At 43.1% G+C, this 18034-nt stretch overlaps 1 protein-coding gene across 7 annotated transcripts in view; it reads right to left on the reverse strand.

Annotated features, from left to right (window-relative positions):
* FMO5 (flavin containing dimethylaniline monoxygenase 5) overlaps positions 1–18034 on the reverse strand; it is an 83312-nt gene that overhangs the window by 32028 nt on the left and 33250 nt on the right. For 3 of the 7 annotated variants that reach the window (XM_075560399.1, XM_075560423.1, XM_075560414.1), the window contains exon 2: positions 5673–5850. In XM_075560399.1, the coding sequence (XP_075416514.1) occupies positions 5673–5807 (135 nt within the window). In that variant the 5' untranslated portion in view covers positions 5808–5850. Of the gene's footprint in view, positions 1–5672; positions 5851–6273; positions 6408–11215; positions 11353–18034 lie in introns of those variants that run through there. The other 4 variants (XM_075560390.1, XM_075560380.1, XM_075560406.1 and 1 more) reach the window with 3 other exon arrangements.

Raw genomic sequence — 18034 nt, forward strand, 5'->3', positions numbered from 1 at the left:
AACATGAGGAACTGTATTAAAGGGTCATGGTATTAGGAAGGTTGAGATCCACTGATCCAGAACATAGATAACGGACACCAAACTCTCTCCCCATTTTGTGATGAGTTAATGTTTGATAATATCCAGTATCCTTTGACCCTCCACTCAAGTACTTATTCAATGCAAGAACACTTTGTTCTATTAAGTATTCCATGATGCACACCTTCCTGACATGATCAATGAAGACAAATGTGTACATAAGCAAATGTGGTGAAGAAAGCTGATGGTGCCTGGCTATCAAAAGACATAGTGTCTGGGGTCTTAAAGGCTTGAAGACAAACAAGCGGCCATCTAGCTCAGAAGCAACAAAGCCCACATGGAAGAAGCACACCAGCCTGTGTCGAAGGGACCAGGTATCAGGTATCAAAGAACAAAAATTATATCAGTGGGTGCCCACATTCCCAATATGATTACTGAAGTCAAATGTGTGCATAAGCAAATGTGGTGAAGAAAGCTGATGGTGCCCGGCTCTCAAAAGATATAGTGTCTGGGGTCTTAAAGGCTTCAAGATAGACAAGCGGCTATCTAGCATAGAAGCAACAAAGCCCACATGGAAGAAGCACACCCGCCTTTGTGACCACGAAGTGTCTAAGGGATCAGGTATCCAGCATCAAAGAACAAAAAATCACATCACTGTAAATGAGAGTGAGTGCAGGGTGGAGACCCAAAGCCCATCTGTAGGCAACTAGACACCCACTTACTGAAGGGGTGGCTCGTCACGGGGAGGAGATGAACCAGTCAGGGTGCAGTGTAGCAACGATGAAATATACAACTTTCCTCTACTTCTTAAATGCTTCCTCCCCATCATGATCCCAATTCTACCTTACAAATATTGATAGGCCAGAGGATGTACACTGGTACAGATAGGAACTGGAAACACAGGGAATCCAGGACAAATGACCCCTTCATGACCAGTGGTAAGAGTGGCGATACCTGGAGGGTGGAGAGAAGGTGGGGTAGAAAGGGGGAACCGATTACAAGGCTCTACATATAACCTCCTCCCTGGTGGACGGACAACAGAAAAGTGGGTGAAGGGAGCCCGGAGTGGGGAGGGAGAGTAAAAATGAGGAGCTGATATTAAGAGCTCAAGTAGAAAGCATATGTTTTGAGAATAATGATGGCAACAAATGTACAAATGTGCTTGACACGATGGATAGATGTATGGATTGTGATAAGAATTGTTCGAGCCCCCAATTAAATGGAAGAAAAGCCAGTGTCCTAATCAATATCTGTTTGTTTTGTGAAAGGAAGGGAATCAGATTGGTTAAAGTGATTTTCCATAATCAGAACAATTTTTTAAAACCCAGTAGACTTTAAAACTACTAGGGGCTTCACATTTCCATTAAAAAATTCCATGAATATTTTGAAATCCTGTAATATAAGGAGCCCTGGTTAAGCATTCAGCTGCTAATAAAATAAATGAGGTCAGCAGCTGAAACTCACCCTCTGCTCTGCAGGAGAAAAGACCTGGCAATCCATTCCAGGAAGGGTTACAGCCTAAGGAACCCTATGCAGCAGTAGCAGTCCCAGAGTGTCCTACAGGATCTCCATGAATTAGGATGGATGGATGGCAGATAGCATCATCACCCCGGACAAAGCTAGTGCAAAGTATTATCTTGATCAGCTGCACATCTAAAGGTTGGAGATTCAAAGTTCTATCAAGCTGCCTCAGAAGGAAGACTTGGTGACCTCCGTTAGAAAAATCATCCGGTGAAAACCTTGTGAAGCACAGTTCTACTTTGACACATGCGGGGTTGCCATGAATCAGAATCCACCCAACAGCAACTAATTCGGCTGGCCTTTCAGGAGGTGAAAATGACACTTTACCTGGGTGACCTTCCCCCAAACTGGGAAAACCTGCAGACAAATCCCATCCAAGGAAGAGCCCACAAAACAACTGACTAGTCCTCCAAATGGTCAGGGTTATGAAAAACAAGAGAAATCTGAGAAATTACACAAAGGGACAGGGTGTTAGGAAGACAATGAGAAAACCGGATGAAGTATGGAGTTTGACTAATAATAATGTACCAATATTGGCTGACTATTTGTAACAGATGTACCACACTAATGTAAGATGTTAATAATAGAAGAAACTGGTTTAGGGTGTTCAGGAATTCTTTTCCTAAAAATTCTATAAATCTAAAATCAGTCTCAAAACTTCATCTTAATATTTTGTGTTTGAAATCATAAACAAATATTTAATATTATTTATAAAGTTAAATGAATGGTAGGGGCCTTTTGGAACCAAGATGTCAGGAGTGAGGGGAGCATATCCCTCACTTCGTCCATTCACTGAACAGGTTTCCTGAAGTCCCTCTGAACCAGGCTCCAGGCCATTGTGTTGATTCCGACTTATAGGGACCCTACATCGAGTTTCTGAGACTATACAACTGTGCAGGAGCTGAGTGTCACCTTTCCGCGTCATAGGGATGGGTTGGCAGTATGTCTCTAAACCTCCCCTAGGCCATTCCTTCTATGGAGGGAGAAAATGCTATTTTTCAGTTGGTGCGCTGAGTGCTTAATCATTGTGTGCCACCAAAGATCCTTGAAAGAGTAGAGAAGAAAAATCCAAGTGGTGGGTCCTGAGAAGCAAAGAGAACCTACTGATGCCCTGGGACCGCTCACAGGAGAGGAAATGGAGCCTCCAGCGGAGTGCCCGGGGGGGGGGGGGGGGGGGGGGGGACGACTTCCGGCACAGGTGGGAATGGTGGAAGTGAAAAGCGGTTGTGTTATATGAAATCCACAGTAAATTGCAAAAAGGTTCATCAATAAAGAGGTCTCCAAATAAAAAGCAAAGGAGTGGTAAAGGCCAGATACCAGACAGGGAAGAGCCCCAATGAACGAGCCGGACAAGCTTAACGAACAGATTATGACAGCTAACAGAACCTCCAGCTCTCTAATTATCTAACTGGAAAGTTGGGAATGAAAGGCTCAAGCTCCACACATGTATCCAAGAAGCTACTCAAGACCATTGTTCCTCAAGAATTCACTTATTAAAACACAAATATACGGGAACCTAATATGCCAGCACCCTGCTTGGCTTTAGAACTAGAATGGTGAACTGCACTGATGTGGCCTCTCCTAATAGAAAATTGTGTTGAAATTTAGGGTATTCATGTTCCTAAAGTAGTTTTATAAGAATGCTAGAATTTTGCCAAGATTCTAACCAGAGAAAAAACTCAAGATAATTCTTACACATGGGACAAGTTTATTCTAATTTAGAGATAAAAAATCAGAGGCCTGATAATTAAGCAGGATGACAGATGCCCTTAAAACTTCCTCCCATGCTTGATTTCATGTCTGTGCAGTAGCTACCAAACCTGGCTATGATACCAGAAATACCAGTGTTTGAGCCCCACCCCGGGCGTATATAATAACTGAACTGAACTCTGTACTTGGCATTGTGATAAATGATTAATATAGTTATTCTTTCATTTAATTGCCCCACTAACTCTTTGAAGTGGGTACTATTATCATTGCCTTTGGACAAATGAACACACAGAGGTGTCCAGACCTCTATGGCACTCTGCCAGTAAGAAGCCCTGGTGGTGCACACAGAAAAACACAAAAGGCTGGTGATTCTAATTCACCCAGTGGCTCTCCTAGAGAAAGGCCTAGTGATCTGCTTCCATTAAGATAACCCCCAAGAAAATTCTCCAGGGTAGCTCTACTCTGACTTGAGGTCACCAGAAGTCCAAAGACTCTACACTACTTAGCAGTCACACAGCTAGTAGATGATAGAAACAGGACATAAACTCAGACTGTGCTCTTTGCCTCTAATCTCCATTGTGTCCAGATTTCAACAGTAGAATGTTTTATTGACAGTTAAATAAATGAATCAGCAAAATTTTCTGCCAATGCTCAGGACAAAATATGGCAGCAGCTTGGGAATCTGCTAAGCAGACAACCCTCCTCTAGATCTGGATAAGGAATCTTATCAAATCAAGTTAGTACCAAGGTCAGTGGTTCTCAACCTTCCTAATGCTGTGACCCTTGAATACAGTTCCTCATGTTGTAGTGACCCCCCAATCACAAAATTATTTTCATTGCTACTTCATAACTGTAATTTTGCTACTATTTTGAATCAGGTGACCCCTGTGAAAGGGTCATTCAACCACAAAGGGGTCATGACCCACAGGTTGAGAACCCCCGACTTTAACAGAAGGAAGCAGGGATCTATGTCACTGTAGAAGAATTGTACTCTTGTTTGAGGAACGCTGTAAGCATTTTCAAGGAGCTGATCAGTGCTTGGTGGGTTCTTATGAAATATGAAACACAACGGAGGCACCTCAATACCATTCATTCACTGGTTTAGAAAGCTGGCCAAAAATGGAAACCTAATGCGTGTAGTTGATATTCTTTGGTATTATTTAAAGAAGTTTAAATATCATTTAGGTAAATGTTATCTTAATAGCCTTCGGGATACATGACAAGGATAGATGTAAACAGTAGACATTTTCCATTGTAAACTTAGTATATGCAAAACTAACACAAAAGACTACTAGCCCTCATGACCAGCCTCCTCTAACCCGAGACCACAACCAGAGGGTGCCCAGTTCCCATTACCGCCTGTTCTGATCATGATGGAAGGTATCAGAATGGGAGGAAAATGTAGCACAAAACTTGAACTCCGGAAAACAGTCCAGACTTACCGGACCAATAGGGAAGCCCTGAAGCTACTGCCTTCAGAGAACTTTCAACCTTGGATGTGAACAAGTCGCCCTTCTGCCAAATAATAGACTGGCTTTACAAATTAGCAATGCCATCTCTGAGTAAATTGCTTCCTTATATAATTAATTCCATGACACCAATGGCCATTGTTACCCAAAAGCAAAGATAAGAGGAGGCAAGGGGAGGAAGGGAGAGTAGATCAGTGAAAACAGAATGGAAAGAATGAGAATGCTGACACATGGCGGACACCGCACCTAATTTATATAGAGTTTGCTAATCTAACGTGCGGTGTAAACGCTTACCTTTGACACAATAAAATAGCATTAAAACAATTTAGCACATGCAAAGACAAGAAACCCCTGTTCCGGGTGCCTTTTGCCTTCTAAGAAAGCCAGGACTTTGGACTCCCCTTCCTCCAAGCACCGGAGGCAGCTCCACGTTCTCTCTCAACTCCGTCTGGAGGCTGACAGAGGGCGAGCCAAGGTGAACCCAGTTCAAATGAGACGACATAAAAAGCTAAGAGCAGCTTGAAAAGAGGGATCCCTGGAAGCAAGTGATCCTAGTACCCTAACTGTCTTAGCCACTGCTTGTTTTCTACGCTCCTTATTGTTACTCCCACAGTGCTTCCCTTTCCGAACAGCAGCAGAACCTTTGAAGTAAAAGCGGCCTGTGTCAATTTCCGAAGCAAAGAAAGGAAAACCAAGAGACACTCATAACCGTTTTGCAGTGGGCCTGCTCTTTTCCCGTTGCCAGGAAAGAAGTGCATGGAACCTGAAGGAGCCTGAGTGGATGGCTGCTGAGAAGTGAGGTCAGGATCCGTGTGGCTGAAGCACAAGAGGAGCTTGATGAAGGTGGAATTCTAGCAGATTTGATCCCCACCGAGCTCATCCCATTGCGAGCCCCCAGATTACAATCTCTCATGGATCTAGTCTAAGAGGTGGTTCCAGGTAGTGCAGATTTACCTGGAACCGCCAGAGCCCTCCGATGTCATCTGTCCTTTCAAAACAGACAGGTTCCAAGTTTTCCTCCAGGCAGCACTTGATAGATGTCAGTCCACTCACACCTCCCCCAATCACGGCAACTCTTTTCTGGGTCATGGTCTCCAGAGAGCTTCACTGGGCTCAGGCAATGCCACTCGTCCTAAAGAAAGGATGGAAAGATGAAGAAGGGGGGAAATGACACTTCAGTTACTAGTTCTTAAGGAAGACGTTGGCTATGGCATTAAAGATAAGCTACAAGAGCTGCTTTGGAGAAATGCGATCCTGCTGTTCTACTACAGCAAGGGCATTGCTATGTCACGCCTGCTGACAAGACTCAGAGTTGCAAACTTTAAACTTTCAACTGTGGTGATCAGACCCCACCTCCTCTCCAGAACACCAGTGATAGATCCCAGCTGCAGCGACCTGGGAGCAAGGTTGAACTTTCCCCTGTTGCAGACAAGTATAGGCAACAGCAAGTGAACAATAAACAGTCATTAGCAAATGAGAAGGAGCGAGTCAGCTCCACCTCTTTCAGCCAACACGCTATTCCCACAGGCAGGCGATGCTGACTTTTCCTCCCCACCTGGAAATGGAAGGGGCTGAACCTGTGTTGGGCGGGTTGGGGGGACCCAGATATTCTCAGTTGTTCAGCTGCAGTCGCCAACATGCTCCGATGCCCTCTACAGATGGAGCTGACACCCCTTCTGAGCCCCTCCTTATCCACTTTCAACTTCCTGGTTTTGCCTTAAAGTGACAAACTCCTGCTGGTGAAGGCAGTCCGTGTCCACAGCTCCAGAGTAAACATTTCTCCAAACCCCTCTCAGTGGAGAAGCTGCCTGGGCCAGGAAAAGTAACCCTGGAAGGCTCTTTCACATCCCCTTCCCCCACCACCCAAATCAGCTCCCCATCAGATTTTGGATTTAACTACCAGTAGAAATTACTGTAAAATCTCCTTTATCTTCTCTCACCATCAACACCCGGTGTGTGTTTCCAAGACTGGAACTGTTTACCGGAGTAAAAGCCCAGTCTCCCTCCCGTGAACCTGCTGGTGGTTTTGAACTGCTGACCATGAAGATCGCAGCCCAAAGTGTTACTACTATGCCCCCAGGACTCCATTCCTTATCTTACTGTTTAGTAAACACTATTGCAAAAAGTGCTTTGTATCACATAGTTACAGCAACAGGCAAAGCTACAAAAAGATCCATTTTGAGTAGCGATACCAGGAGGGGAAGGAGGGGAGGAAGAGGAACAGATCCCAATGATCAAAGCATAACCCCCTCTCCCCCCACCAACTCACCACCACCACCACCACCTCTAGGGGGACGAACAACAGAATTGAAGAGAGACAGTGGCCAGTATAAGATATGAAAATAATAATAATATATGATTTATCAAGGGTTCACTGGGTGGGTAGGGGAAGGAAGGGAAAGAGGAGTTGATACCAAGGGCACAAATAGAAAGTAAACGTTTAGAAAACGATGGCAACATATGTACAAATATGCTTGATACAATTCATGTAAGGATTGATGTAAGAACTGTAAAAGCTCCCAATAAAATGATCTTTTAATAAGATCCATTTTAAAAAGCTTAGAAATTTCTAAATATGAAATCAAGGGTCCTTATCAAGCTAAAATGACCAAAGTAATGACTGGAAAATGTCACACACTTGGTCAGCATCAGGGCCCGTCCAGGCCAGGATTCCCTTTTATTGATGGGCTATACCCTTGTACTAGCTGTGATTTGTATCCGACGCCACACTTGTTCAACTGCTATACTCCCTGGGTCGACTTGGCTCAAGCTGATACCGACTGCTGCCATGCCTGAGGTTTCCCTTAAATTCTCACTAGGAAAGCAAACTTGAAGGCAGGTCATTTGTCTAAAATGAAACAACAAATCGCTATCACTTAATGAGGGCTTACCTGGTGTAGTTCAATGTATTAGTGTAATCCATGGACGCCTCCCAGATACTCTAGGAGGCATCAGCCCATTTTTCACTTGGAAAACAGAGGCAAAGTGAAGTTTACTTAACCCACTGATGACCATGATGTAGGTCATCTGTGTACGGAAAGGTGAAGCTTCAGGTCTGGGCTCATCGTGTGGCCCAGGTCCGGGCTCTTGACCTCTGCACACACTGATTCCTGACTACGTGCATTTTTACCCATGTCCTTCTTTCCCTTCTCCTGTCTCCACCGCAGCTCTTCTTGTCTTGACCGGTCTACATTTTAGTTGGCATTCAGCTGAGGGGTAGTTTGCAGTATTTCACACACTTTAAAATGTTGACAAGTAGGTATTAAGTTTGTGGCATCCTTTGCTCCATCAGCAAGAATCCTGTTTAATATGTGGTTTGAATTATATGAAAATATAGTAAATACACATATTTGTGTATTTGTACGTGATCACACATATACCATTCTGTGTTCCTGATGTCTTAAATTCCCCCTAACATATGGCACCAACATTGCAGAATAGGAAATAAAGGGAAGAGGCATAGGACAGAGTTTTTAATATTATTTCTCAGTAACTGAAATTTTTTGAAACTTAAAAAAAAACTTTAAACAATACAATTCATTCCCTTACACTTCAAGAGGTCAGACGTCAAAGAGTAGTTTCAATAGGCTGAAATCAAGGTGTCGGCAGAGCCAAATGCCCTCTAGAGACTCAAAGGGAGAATCTTTTTGTTGTTGTTTTTGCCATGTTCAGCTTTGAGGGTTGTGTTCCTTGAACGCCTTAGCTGTGGACCTGTCCTCCAGCTGTAGCGTCAGCAGCATAGCATTTGCTTGAGTCTTCACATTGCCTTCTTTAAAATCCCTTTGCCTCTGGGATAGTCAAGGTCCCGTGTCAGTGGGACTGGGCTAGGGGGCTTAATGGTTTGGTAGTTGAGACCTAGTAACCCCCTCGGATGAGATCTCTTTGGGTTCAATATAAGTAGACGCTATTGCAAAACTCTTGTTTGCTTCCTGCTGGGTCCAGATCCTGCATCTGTCTCCGTGACTGCTGGTTCTTAGGACTTGAGCCCATCACTACCGTATTATCTCCTGATCTTGGAAGTCATCACCAGGATCTTATCTGTGAACTTTGGATTCATTCACTTTTGTTATCAGAAGTCTATTGTCTGACTTGCCAATCTTGTTTCCTTTAACTTTTTGACATTGGTTGTTAACATAGTTATTTTTGAAATCTTATTAATCTTTCAATAGCTACATCTAGATCATCTAATGAAAATACTTTGCTTTTTAAATAAAAACTTGCTATTTACTTTTGATCTGAATAATCTGTTTTTTTTATTTAGAAATCATATATATAATAAGTGTTCTTACAGATCACATATAGACTGCCTTTTGTCATCAAATGCCTTACCCTTAATGGCTGCGTTCTTTTAGCATAAAATGGCTATTTGCAATATATATATATAAGATTTCAGTAAAATTAGCTTCCTATCCTATCCCTCTCCAGGATTTATGTGGAGGGTCCAAGAGTCAGTTAAGAACAGAAACATCTTACATACAATCATTCATTTCTAAAACAATTTTGTTGGGTGTAGGAGACCATAACTAACTTGTTGAATGTCCCAGCTCGATCGGATTTTGGATATTCTCACTTGGGGTGGGTATGGGTATGGAAGAAGAGATTGAACACACAATTTAGGAGGATAGAGATGTGTCAGGTACTGCTAACTGTTCATAAAAATCTGTTCTCCCCTAGGTGAATCTGATGTTAGGTAAACCAGGGGAAAGGCAGCTTGCCCTTGGGGAAAACATTCAACCTTATTATATAGACCCCCCCAACAAGAAACTAACATTATTATTATAGAGACCCCCAATATTATATTGCTAATCATGTATTTTAAAGCCCTGGTAAGCCAGGCCTCTTATTAAAGGCTACCTGAACTTTAGATTTTATCTTTTAGAGCTGTATAACATTCTCCATAAGCCACACGAAGCCGCGTCAGGTAAATTCACTTTGGAAAATACACTAAGGGAGACAGACTTTACCTTAAACAGACGCGTTGCACAGTAAAGGGACTGAAGTGCTCCTTTGGCCCAAAGCTGAAACACTCTAGTGTGAGGAGAGAGTGACTGCTATTCCAGTGTCATGGATTTGGAGGTCACTGCATTTTGGTTTAAATCTCTTGCCTTTGTGGTTGCCCAATAATTGGCAACTTAAGACTACCATTCACTTTCTATTTTCTTTGCTTTTTGTGACATGTCTTAGCTCTGCACACTTAGTTTTGCCTTAGTGAACGAGTGCTATTGTCATTTATGTCTAATCCTTATCCTTTTCTTACACAGTGCTCAATCACTTAATATTTTAAAATCTCTGTGTGTTAGTTCAGGTAGACAAGAGAAACAAATTCACAAACACACATATGTATAAGAAAGAGTTTTACATACAAGAGCAATTGTACATTGAGAAAACATCCCAGCCCAGTCCAGAGAAAGTCCGTAAGTCTGATCTTAGCCCATATGTCTGATACCAATCAATAAAGTACTCTTCAGCTTCATGAGGCACATACAATGACGCCGATTGTAGAAGATCATAGGCCAATGGGGAGAAAGTCTTTGGATCCAGTGGCGTTGGAAACATCTCAGCGCTGGCAGGGGTCTCTGCATCAGAGTGCGTCAGTGTGTCTTGTCAGCTGCTATGACTCCCAGGGTGTAAGCAGAGAGTCTCTTACCTCTAAGGAGGAAGTAGTGGATTTCCCAGAATTCTGAGGAGTAGGCCATGCCAACACAGAGGCCTCATTGGCTATGATCTGATTGCCAGGCTAGACTCCACCCCTACACTCTTAATACTCAAATTGACAAATAATTATATAGCTACCACACTGAGTAAGTGAACATTCTGTATATGTTAGTTTAAAAATCTTTTGATATATGAGGGGTACGCTCAAAAAACCAGAATTGCGTTGGGTGGAGCAGAGATTTCGAATATGCATTTTTTTTCCCCCACTAGAAGAGCATCTAGTGATTTGCTCTGACTTAGTGCAACCAGTGGGGTTGCCTGGGAAGTTTCTTTCTGGTCACACTGATTTTTTTTGTAAAAGTAGTTTCCACTCGAACCTGGTTTTTTCTGACGGCTGATTTAAGAGAGGAGCTTGTGGCTGTGAACATTTCGTTTCCTGCTTGGGAAAAATGACGCAGAAACTGTTGTGATATTGAACACAGCTTCCATGGACAACACTATGGGTAAAACTCAAGTGTAGAGTGTTTTTCTTATTTCAAAAAAGGTGAGATGTTGGTTGATGACAAAAGTTATTCTGGACGTCTGTCAACTTCCTGAACAGATGAAAATTTTGACTCACAGTGCATTTGGAGTTTGTTCTACCAGGCAGACTGTTCATCTAGCTCTCTATTTTGAGGTTCTGAAAAGATAGAATAACAGTGTGTGACCAAAAAAGGCCTGATTTGTGGCAGGCACGGGCCTTGTTTTGCCACCATGACAATGCACCTGCTCATGCAGCCATTCAGTGAGCTGGTTTTTAGCAAAAAACAGCATGCCTTTCTTGGCCCACGCAACTTACTTACCTGACCTTGCTCTGTGTGACTTCTTCTTTCAGGAAATGAAGAGGGACATGAAAGGACAGTGATTTGACGATGCAGAAAAGGTGAAGGAGCAACCCAGCGAGGTGCTGTCAGCTATCAGATGAGTTTGGAAAACATTTCTGAGAATGGAATCACAGGTTTGACAAATGTATTAAGTGTAATGGAGAGTACTTTGAAAGGGATTATCATTTTGTAAAAAAATTTAAATAGTGTATATACTCGAGTATAAGCCAATCCGACTATCCCTAGGGAGCCTAATTTTACCACAAAAACCGCATTAAAATATGCTGAATGTCTGAGGTCTTAAAGGCTTGAAGATAAATAAGCGGTGATCTAGCTGAGAAACATCAAAGCCCACATGGAAGAAGCACACCAGCCTGTGTGATCATGAGGTGTCAATGGGATCAGGTATCAGGCATCAAAGACCCAGAGCAAAAAATCATAATGTGAATGAAGTGAGGAGTGCCGAGTGAAGGCTCGAAGCCAATCTGTAAGCAACTAGACATCCCTTTACAGAAGGGTCATGGGGAGAAGTCAGGCCAGTCAGGGTGCAATATAGCACTGATGAAACATACAGCTTTCCCCTGTTTTTTTAATGCTTCTTCCCCCCCCGCCTACTATCATGACCCTAATTCTACCTAACAAATCCAGCTAGCCCAGAGCATGTACATGGGTACAGATAAGAGCTGGAAACATATGGAATATAGGACAGATAAACTCCTCGTGACCAATATTGAGAGTAGCCATACCAGGAGGGTAAGGGTAGGTGAGGGGAGAAAGGGGGAATTGATCACAATGACTATCTATAACTCCCTTCTAGGGGGATGGACAACAGATAAGGGGTAGGGGGAGACAACTGTAGTGCAAGACATGAAAAATAATGATAATTTGTAAATTATCAAGGGTTCATGAGGGAGGGAGGGAGAGGGAGGGGGAAAAATGAAGAACTGATACCAAGGGTTCCAGTAGAAAGAAAATGCTTTGAAAACGATGATGGCTACACCTGTACAAATGTGCTTGACACAATGGATGGATGTTGTACGATATTGCGATAAAAGTTGTACGAGCCCCCAGTAAACGATTTTGTACGAAAAGAAAGAATCAAATAAAAATTTAACCCTGGGGAACAGGGAACTAACCCACAGAGGGGGAGGGTGTTTATTGTGTCTCCACAGGGAAAGACGACCAGACTTCAACCCGGAGCTCAAGACAAGAGCGCAACACACTGACATGAAGCAGGGAACCAAAAGAGAGGCCTGAGAGCCTGGCCCCATTACCAACTAAGTGTACAGCACTACCATCCCCCCAAGAAGAATTCACTTCAGAAGACAGCACTGACGCTACCGCTCAAGAAGAGGGGAAAAGCGACTGGTCTAGTCAGAGTACAAAGGAGCCAACAAGGGGTGATAGGGGGGACAAAAAAAAGAGTGAAGCACATCGTGGCGCACCAAGCCCCGAGGATAATGTTCCTGCTCAGAACAGCAATGCACAGAGATGACCACAGGGCTGGCCCCACCCATAGGACCATTGGGGACAACACTAGAGACACATGGCGGGAATTGTGCCTGCCATGAGCTCACCAAGCCAAAGTCAGCCTCTGGGGGCATGCAGCAAAGTAGCGGGGAAAGTAGAACAATGAAGTCCCCAGGGATTAGAGGCGTTGCCAGGGCATGGCACCCCATCAGACTTGACTGGAAAGCACCCATGAAGGAAAACAAACAGACCCTGAACTCTTCATACATTTATGTGTGTATGCGTGTGTTTGTGTGTTGTTGTTGTAGCTATTGTTTTACTTTCTTTTGTTGCTTCATTGTACTCACTCTGTGATGGTACATAGCATGTCTATCTAGAAGGGATAGGTGGGATAAACAAGCCAGAAGAGAGAACAATGGGATGACAGTTCCAGGGGAACATGGGAGAAGGGGAGGTAGGGGTGGTGGTGAAGGAAGTGGGTGTTAACAAACCCAGGGACAAGGGAACAACAAATCATACAAAATCAGTGGCAAGGAGGGTGTAAGAGCTCTGGCAGGGCTGAATGGAGGGCAATGTAACACAGAGGAATTCCTAAAACCCAAATGAAGGCAGAACATGATAGTGGGACAAGAGGAAAGTACAAAGATATAGAGGAAAGGACTAGGAGGCAAAGGGTAGTCATAGAGATCTAAATACAGACATATAGAGATATGAATATATTTATATAAGATGAGGGGGTGGGGGGGAGGCTCACAGCCATCCTCCCAGTTGCCACACTGCAGTGGGCCCCACTCCCTGCTGTAAAAGACAATGGGCGCCTGCAGACATCTATTTGGTTCCAGTAGGTGGGGTTTACACCCTCCTGATAATGGTTCCTATGGAGATCTAGGGAATAGGTCAAAGTTAAGCCGCCATCCTAAACCTAGGATCTGCCCATCTTGTCACATGTAGAACCCCAATCCCTCCCCTTCCTATTACGTGTATGTCCCTAGACCACCCCCCTCTCAATACTCTATTACCCATAGGAAAGCCCCTTCCAGTGATGTATGTCCTCACCTGTAATTAGGGGGCTTGCACGTCCCCAGAGAATATAAAAGGCCTGGGCTAGCATTAGAGCTCACCCTCTCTCCCTCCACGTGGACCATCATGCGGGGCAGAAGTGAGCATGCTACCATGAATCGTGACTGACTCCATTTATTTCAAGACTTCACTTCTATCTCTCATGCTCTCTATAACTTTACTATGATCTTTACTTATTATCGCTGTACAATTGCGCCCACCGGACCCGTAATGATGTGTTAGGGGCTGACTTCCCCTGACAAAGGGGAAATAGATCTATGTATATATATTTATAGGTTGAGTATTAGGAAAACAGGTGGACAGTGGGGCCCTGCACAAGTACTCCCTCAACAGAAGAACACTTTGTTCCAACAATTCAGCAGTCTGAGATGCTCACCTTCCTGGCACAATTGCTGTAGACAATGGGTGCACAAGCAAGAGTGGTGAAAAAGCTGATGGTGCACAGCTACCAAAAGATATAGCACCTGAAGTCTTAAAGACCTGAAGATAAACAACAGCCATCTAGCTGAGAGACAACAAACCCACATGGAAGGAGCACAACAGCCTGTTCCAACACGATCTCTGAGGAAAAAGTGGGTGCATATGCAAAAGTGGTGAAGAAAGCTGATGGTGCCCTGCTATCAAATGATATAGCATCTGAGGTCTTAAAGGCTTGAAGACAATCAGGCGGCCATCTAGCTAAGAAACAACAAAGCCCACATGGAAGAAGCACACCAGCCGACCCAGACACAAACGCTGAAGACAAAGTGGGTGCATAGGCTAATGCGGTGAAGAAAGCTGATGGTGCCCAGCTGTCAAAATAGATAGAGTCTGGGGCCCCATAAGCTGGAAGATAAACAAGGGTCCATCTAACTGAGAAACAACAAATCCCACATGGAAGAAGCACACCAGCTTGTGAGATGACAAGGTGTTGAAGGGATCAGGTATCAGGCATCAAATACCACCAAAAAAAACAAAACAAACTTAGCATTGTGACTGAGGGTGAGTGCAGACCCATGTAGGAGAAATTGGACATCCCCTTGCAGATGGGCTGCGGGGTGGAGACGAGCCAGTCAGAATGCAGTGTAGCAATGATGAAATATACAACTTTCCTCTATTTCTTGAATGCTCCCCTGCCCACCACCACCATCATGATCCCAATTCTACCGTACATATCTTGCTGGACCGGAGGATGGACACTGGCCCAGATAGGAACTCAAAATACAGGGAACCCAGGACAGATGAACCCCTCAGGACTAGTGGTGAGAGTGGTGATATCGGGAGGGTAGAGGGAAGGTGAGGGAGAAAGAGGGAAAAGATGTCAAGGTCTACATATAACCTCCTCCCTGGGGGATGGAAAGTGGAGTAGTGAGTGAGGGAGACAGCAGATGATGTAAGATATGATAAAATAATAATTTATAAATTATGAAGGGCTCAGGGGGAGGGGGAGAGGGGGAGAAGGGAGGGAGGGGAAAAATGAGTCGTGGATAGCAAGGGCTCAAGTAGAAAGAAGGTGTTTTGAGAATAATGATGGCAACATATGTATGAATGTGCTGGACACACATGATGTATGTATGGATTGTGAAAAGAGTTGTATGAGACCCTAACAAAATGTTAAAAAAATTAAGCCAATGTTAAAAAAAATGTGCTGAAAAACTGATTTTTTACTTGCGTATATATGGTACAGAGCTTTGAAAAAATCCTTTTTTTTTAAGTATTCCTCTCATATGTATTATATTTCTTACCTTAAAAGTGTTGTAATGGCATATCCTTGACTAGATTAATGATATTATTATCATGAATAATTATTAAAGGTTTCTATGGATATGATTTACATTATCCAGAATAAACTGATATTGCTGCCTATAAAGTAGAGCAGATATATGACTTTGAGCTCATATTTAATCATAATCCCTAAACTAAGATCAATTAATTCCTATGATGTAGCCCTGCTCAATACTTGCCCTCAGGAAGTGATCAACAGCAAAGTGTGGTGCAGAAATCAGATGGTGTCCAGCTATGACAAAGAATAGCAGCTGGGTATTAAAGACCTGTCTTAAAACAAGCAGCCTTCTGGGTGAGGTGTCATCGAAGTCCTCACAAAAGGAGCACGATAGCCCGTGTGAGCCAAGGACTTAAATATTAAAATCCCTGATTAGAGGGATTGTATTAGAGCTTCAATTATGAGCACATGGTTTGCAGGAGAAGTTTATGGATGACAGTGAAAGCCCACAATCCTTTGCATAATCTCTACTTCGATTAAGTCTGCCGAGAACTCCCTCCAACCATTGACGAGGGTTGTGAACAGTCTTGCCCTCAAACAGTATATTGGGAAGTGCACTATCTCCACACCCTGACCAGCTAAAAGAGAGCCTGTTTCCCATGCCTGGGTGCATCATCCCTGATGAAGATCAGAGTGAGGGGCTTGTATTGTTAGGAGTCATTGTCCAATTGCCTTGGGGAGGCCACAGGACCAATCTTGTGAGTTTCTCTGTCTACCACGAGGTGTGTGTCCCGTTACTGCTCTGGTAATCTTACCTGTAATGACGGTGTATTGTTTGCTGTCAACCATGCATGTGTGACAGTTGTCCATGACCTCTCATGTCCTTTTTAACGCTTGGTACATAGCAATCCCTTGGACACCATTATGGCATCGTGTTGATGGTCTTCCTCATCTGCATAATATGTCTTTGTCTTGTTTTTGTCTCATTTAAACTTTTATTAAATGCCCTCTTTAAAAATATCTGTTTTCTGCTTCTTACAGCATAACAAGGATATAGCTGGAATGGGGCTGCCCAATTCCTATTTCTAGTCCCCTTTGTAGTTACATGTTGTCACGTGACCAAATTTCCACTAATGGAATATAAAGGAGGTGACATGGGTCATTTCCATCTAATTTGTTTAAAAAGGAAATGTATTACCACAAGAATAATATCTTATAGAAGGATCACTACAACACTGGTCCCTATGAGGTGGAGATTAAGATAGCTCAAAGGTTGGACTTTTCCAAAATTACGTACTGCCCCATCATCCCTGGTATCAACGAATGCTCTTGCCCTTAGTATCCTCCTGCACTGCCCAAGGTCCCACAGTTTCCTATCATGTTTCTCCTAACTCACTAACTATCAAGGACATGATTCACCTGGATGTGGAGACTCGAGTCACACACTCGAGTAAAGTAGGGGCTCAGGATTACGGTGGGATATGTCTCGAGTCTCCACCTTACTAGACTGGGAAGGAAGTGAGTAGTACCTTTAATTTCGCTGGGGGTGTAGTCTACAGATTAGCTGTCATATTTGATGTATGCGTTAAAACAAGAATTTTCTGTTCTAAACTATTTCTTTAATAGATAAATCACCAGCTTTCTGCTTAATTAAGAAAATCCGGAGGCTGGAGTCCCAGATACTGCTTAACATTTACAGACTCGATCTATAGTGTCCTCTGTTAAACCTTTTGACAACATAAGGCCAAAAACAATACTTTCATCCTCAAGTGAGAGCATCCCTTCTACCGACCCTTTTGACCTAAGATGGTAAAGCCATACTGCCACCAACGGCCCTGAATTACAAAAGATGCATCATTTGAGTTATACACCCTGTAGTAAGAGGCAATGGTGAAACTCAATATCAAAGGCCAAAGATCAGGAGCTGGCTGTGGAGCAGACCATATTTTCCCCATGTTTAAGTTCAGGTTGAAAGTGAAGAAAAGCAAAACTGAATTACAAGAGCCAAAATACAACCTTCAGTGCATCCCACCTGAATTTAGAGACCATTTCAAGAATAGGTTTAATGAACAAAGATCTGAAGAGTTGTGGGATGACATCACGAGCATCATGCACAAAGAAAGAAACAGCAATTAAAAGAGGAAAGAAGAAAAAAGGTCAAAATGGATGTCATAAAAGAGTATAAAACTTGCTCTTCAGTGTACAGTAGTTAAAGCAAATGGAAGAAATGATGAAGCAAAAGAGCTCACCAGATAATTTCAAAGGAGGCGCGTGAAGACAAAGTAAGGCATGTTATAAAATGTAGAAAATCAAAAGGGAAGAATAAGCTCAACATTACTCAAACTAAAATAACTGAACAAAAAATGCCAAGCCTCACGTTATAATACCAATGGATTTTATAAGCAAAATATGTAATAATTCAGGCAGGAACAAAAGAAAATAGAAAGGATACACAGGATCACTGCACCAAAATAACTGGTCAAACTTCAACCATTTCAAGAGGTAGCATATAGTTAATAACCAATAATACTACAGGAAGCAGCCCA

This window comes from Tenrec ecaudatus, chromosome 1, assembly GCF_050624435.1.
Source record: "Tenrec ecaudatus isolate mTenEca1 chromosome 1, mTenEca1.hap1, whole genome shotgun sequence".
NCBI lineage: Eukaryota > Metazoa > Chordata > Mammalia > Afrosoricida > Tenrecidae > Tenrec > Tenrec ecaudatus.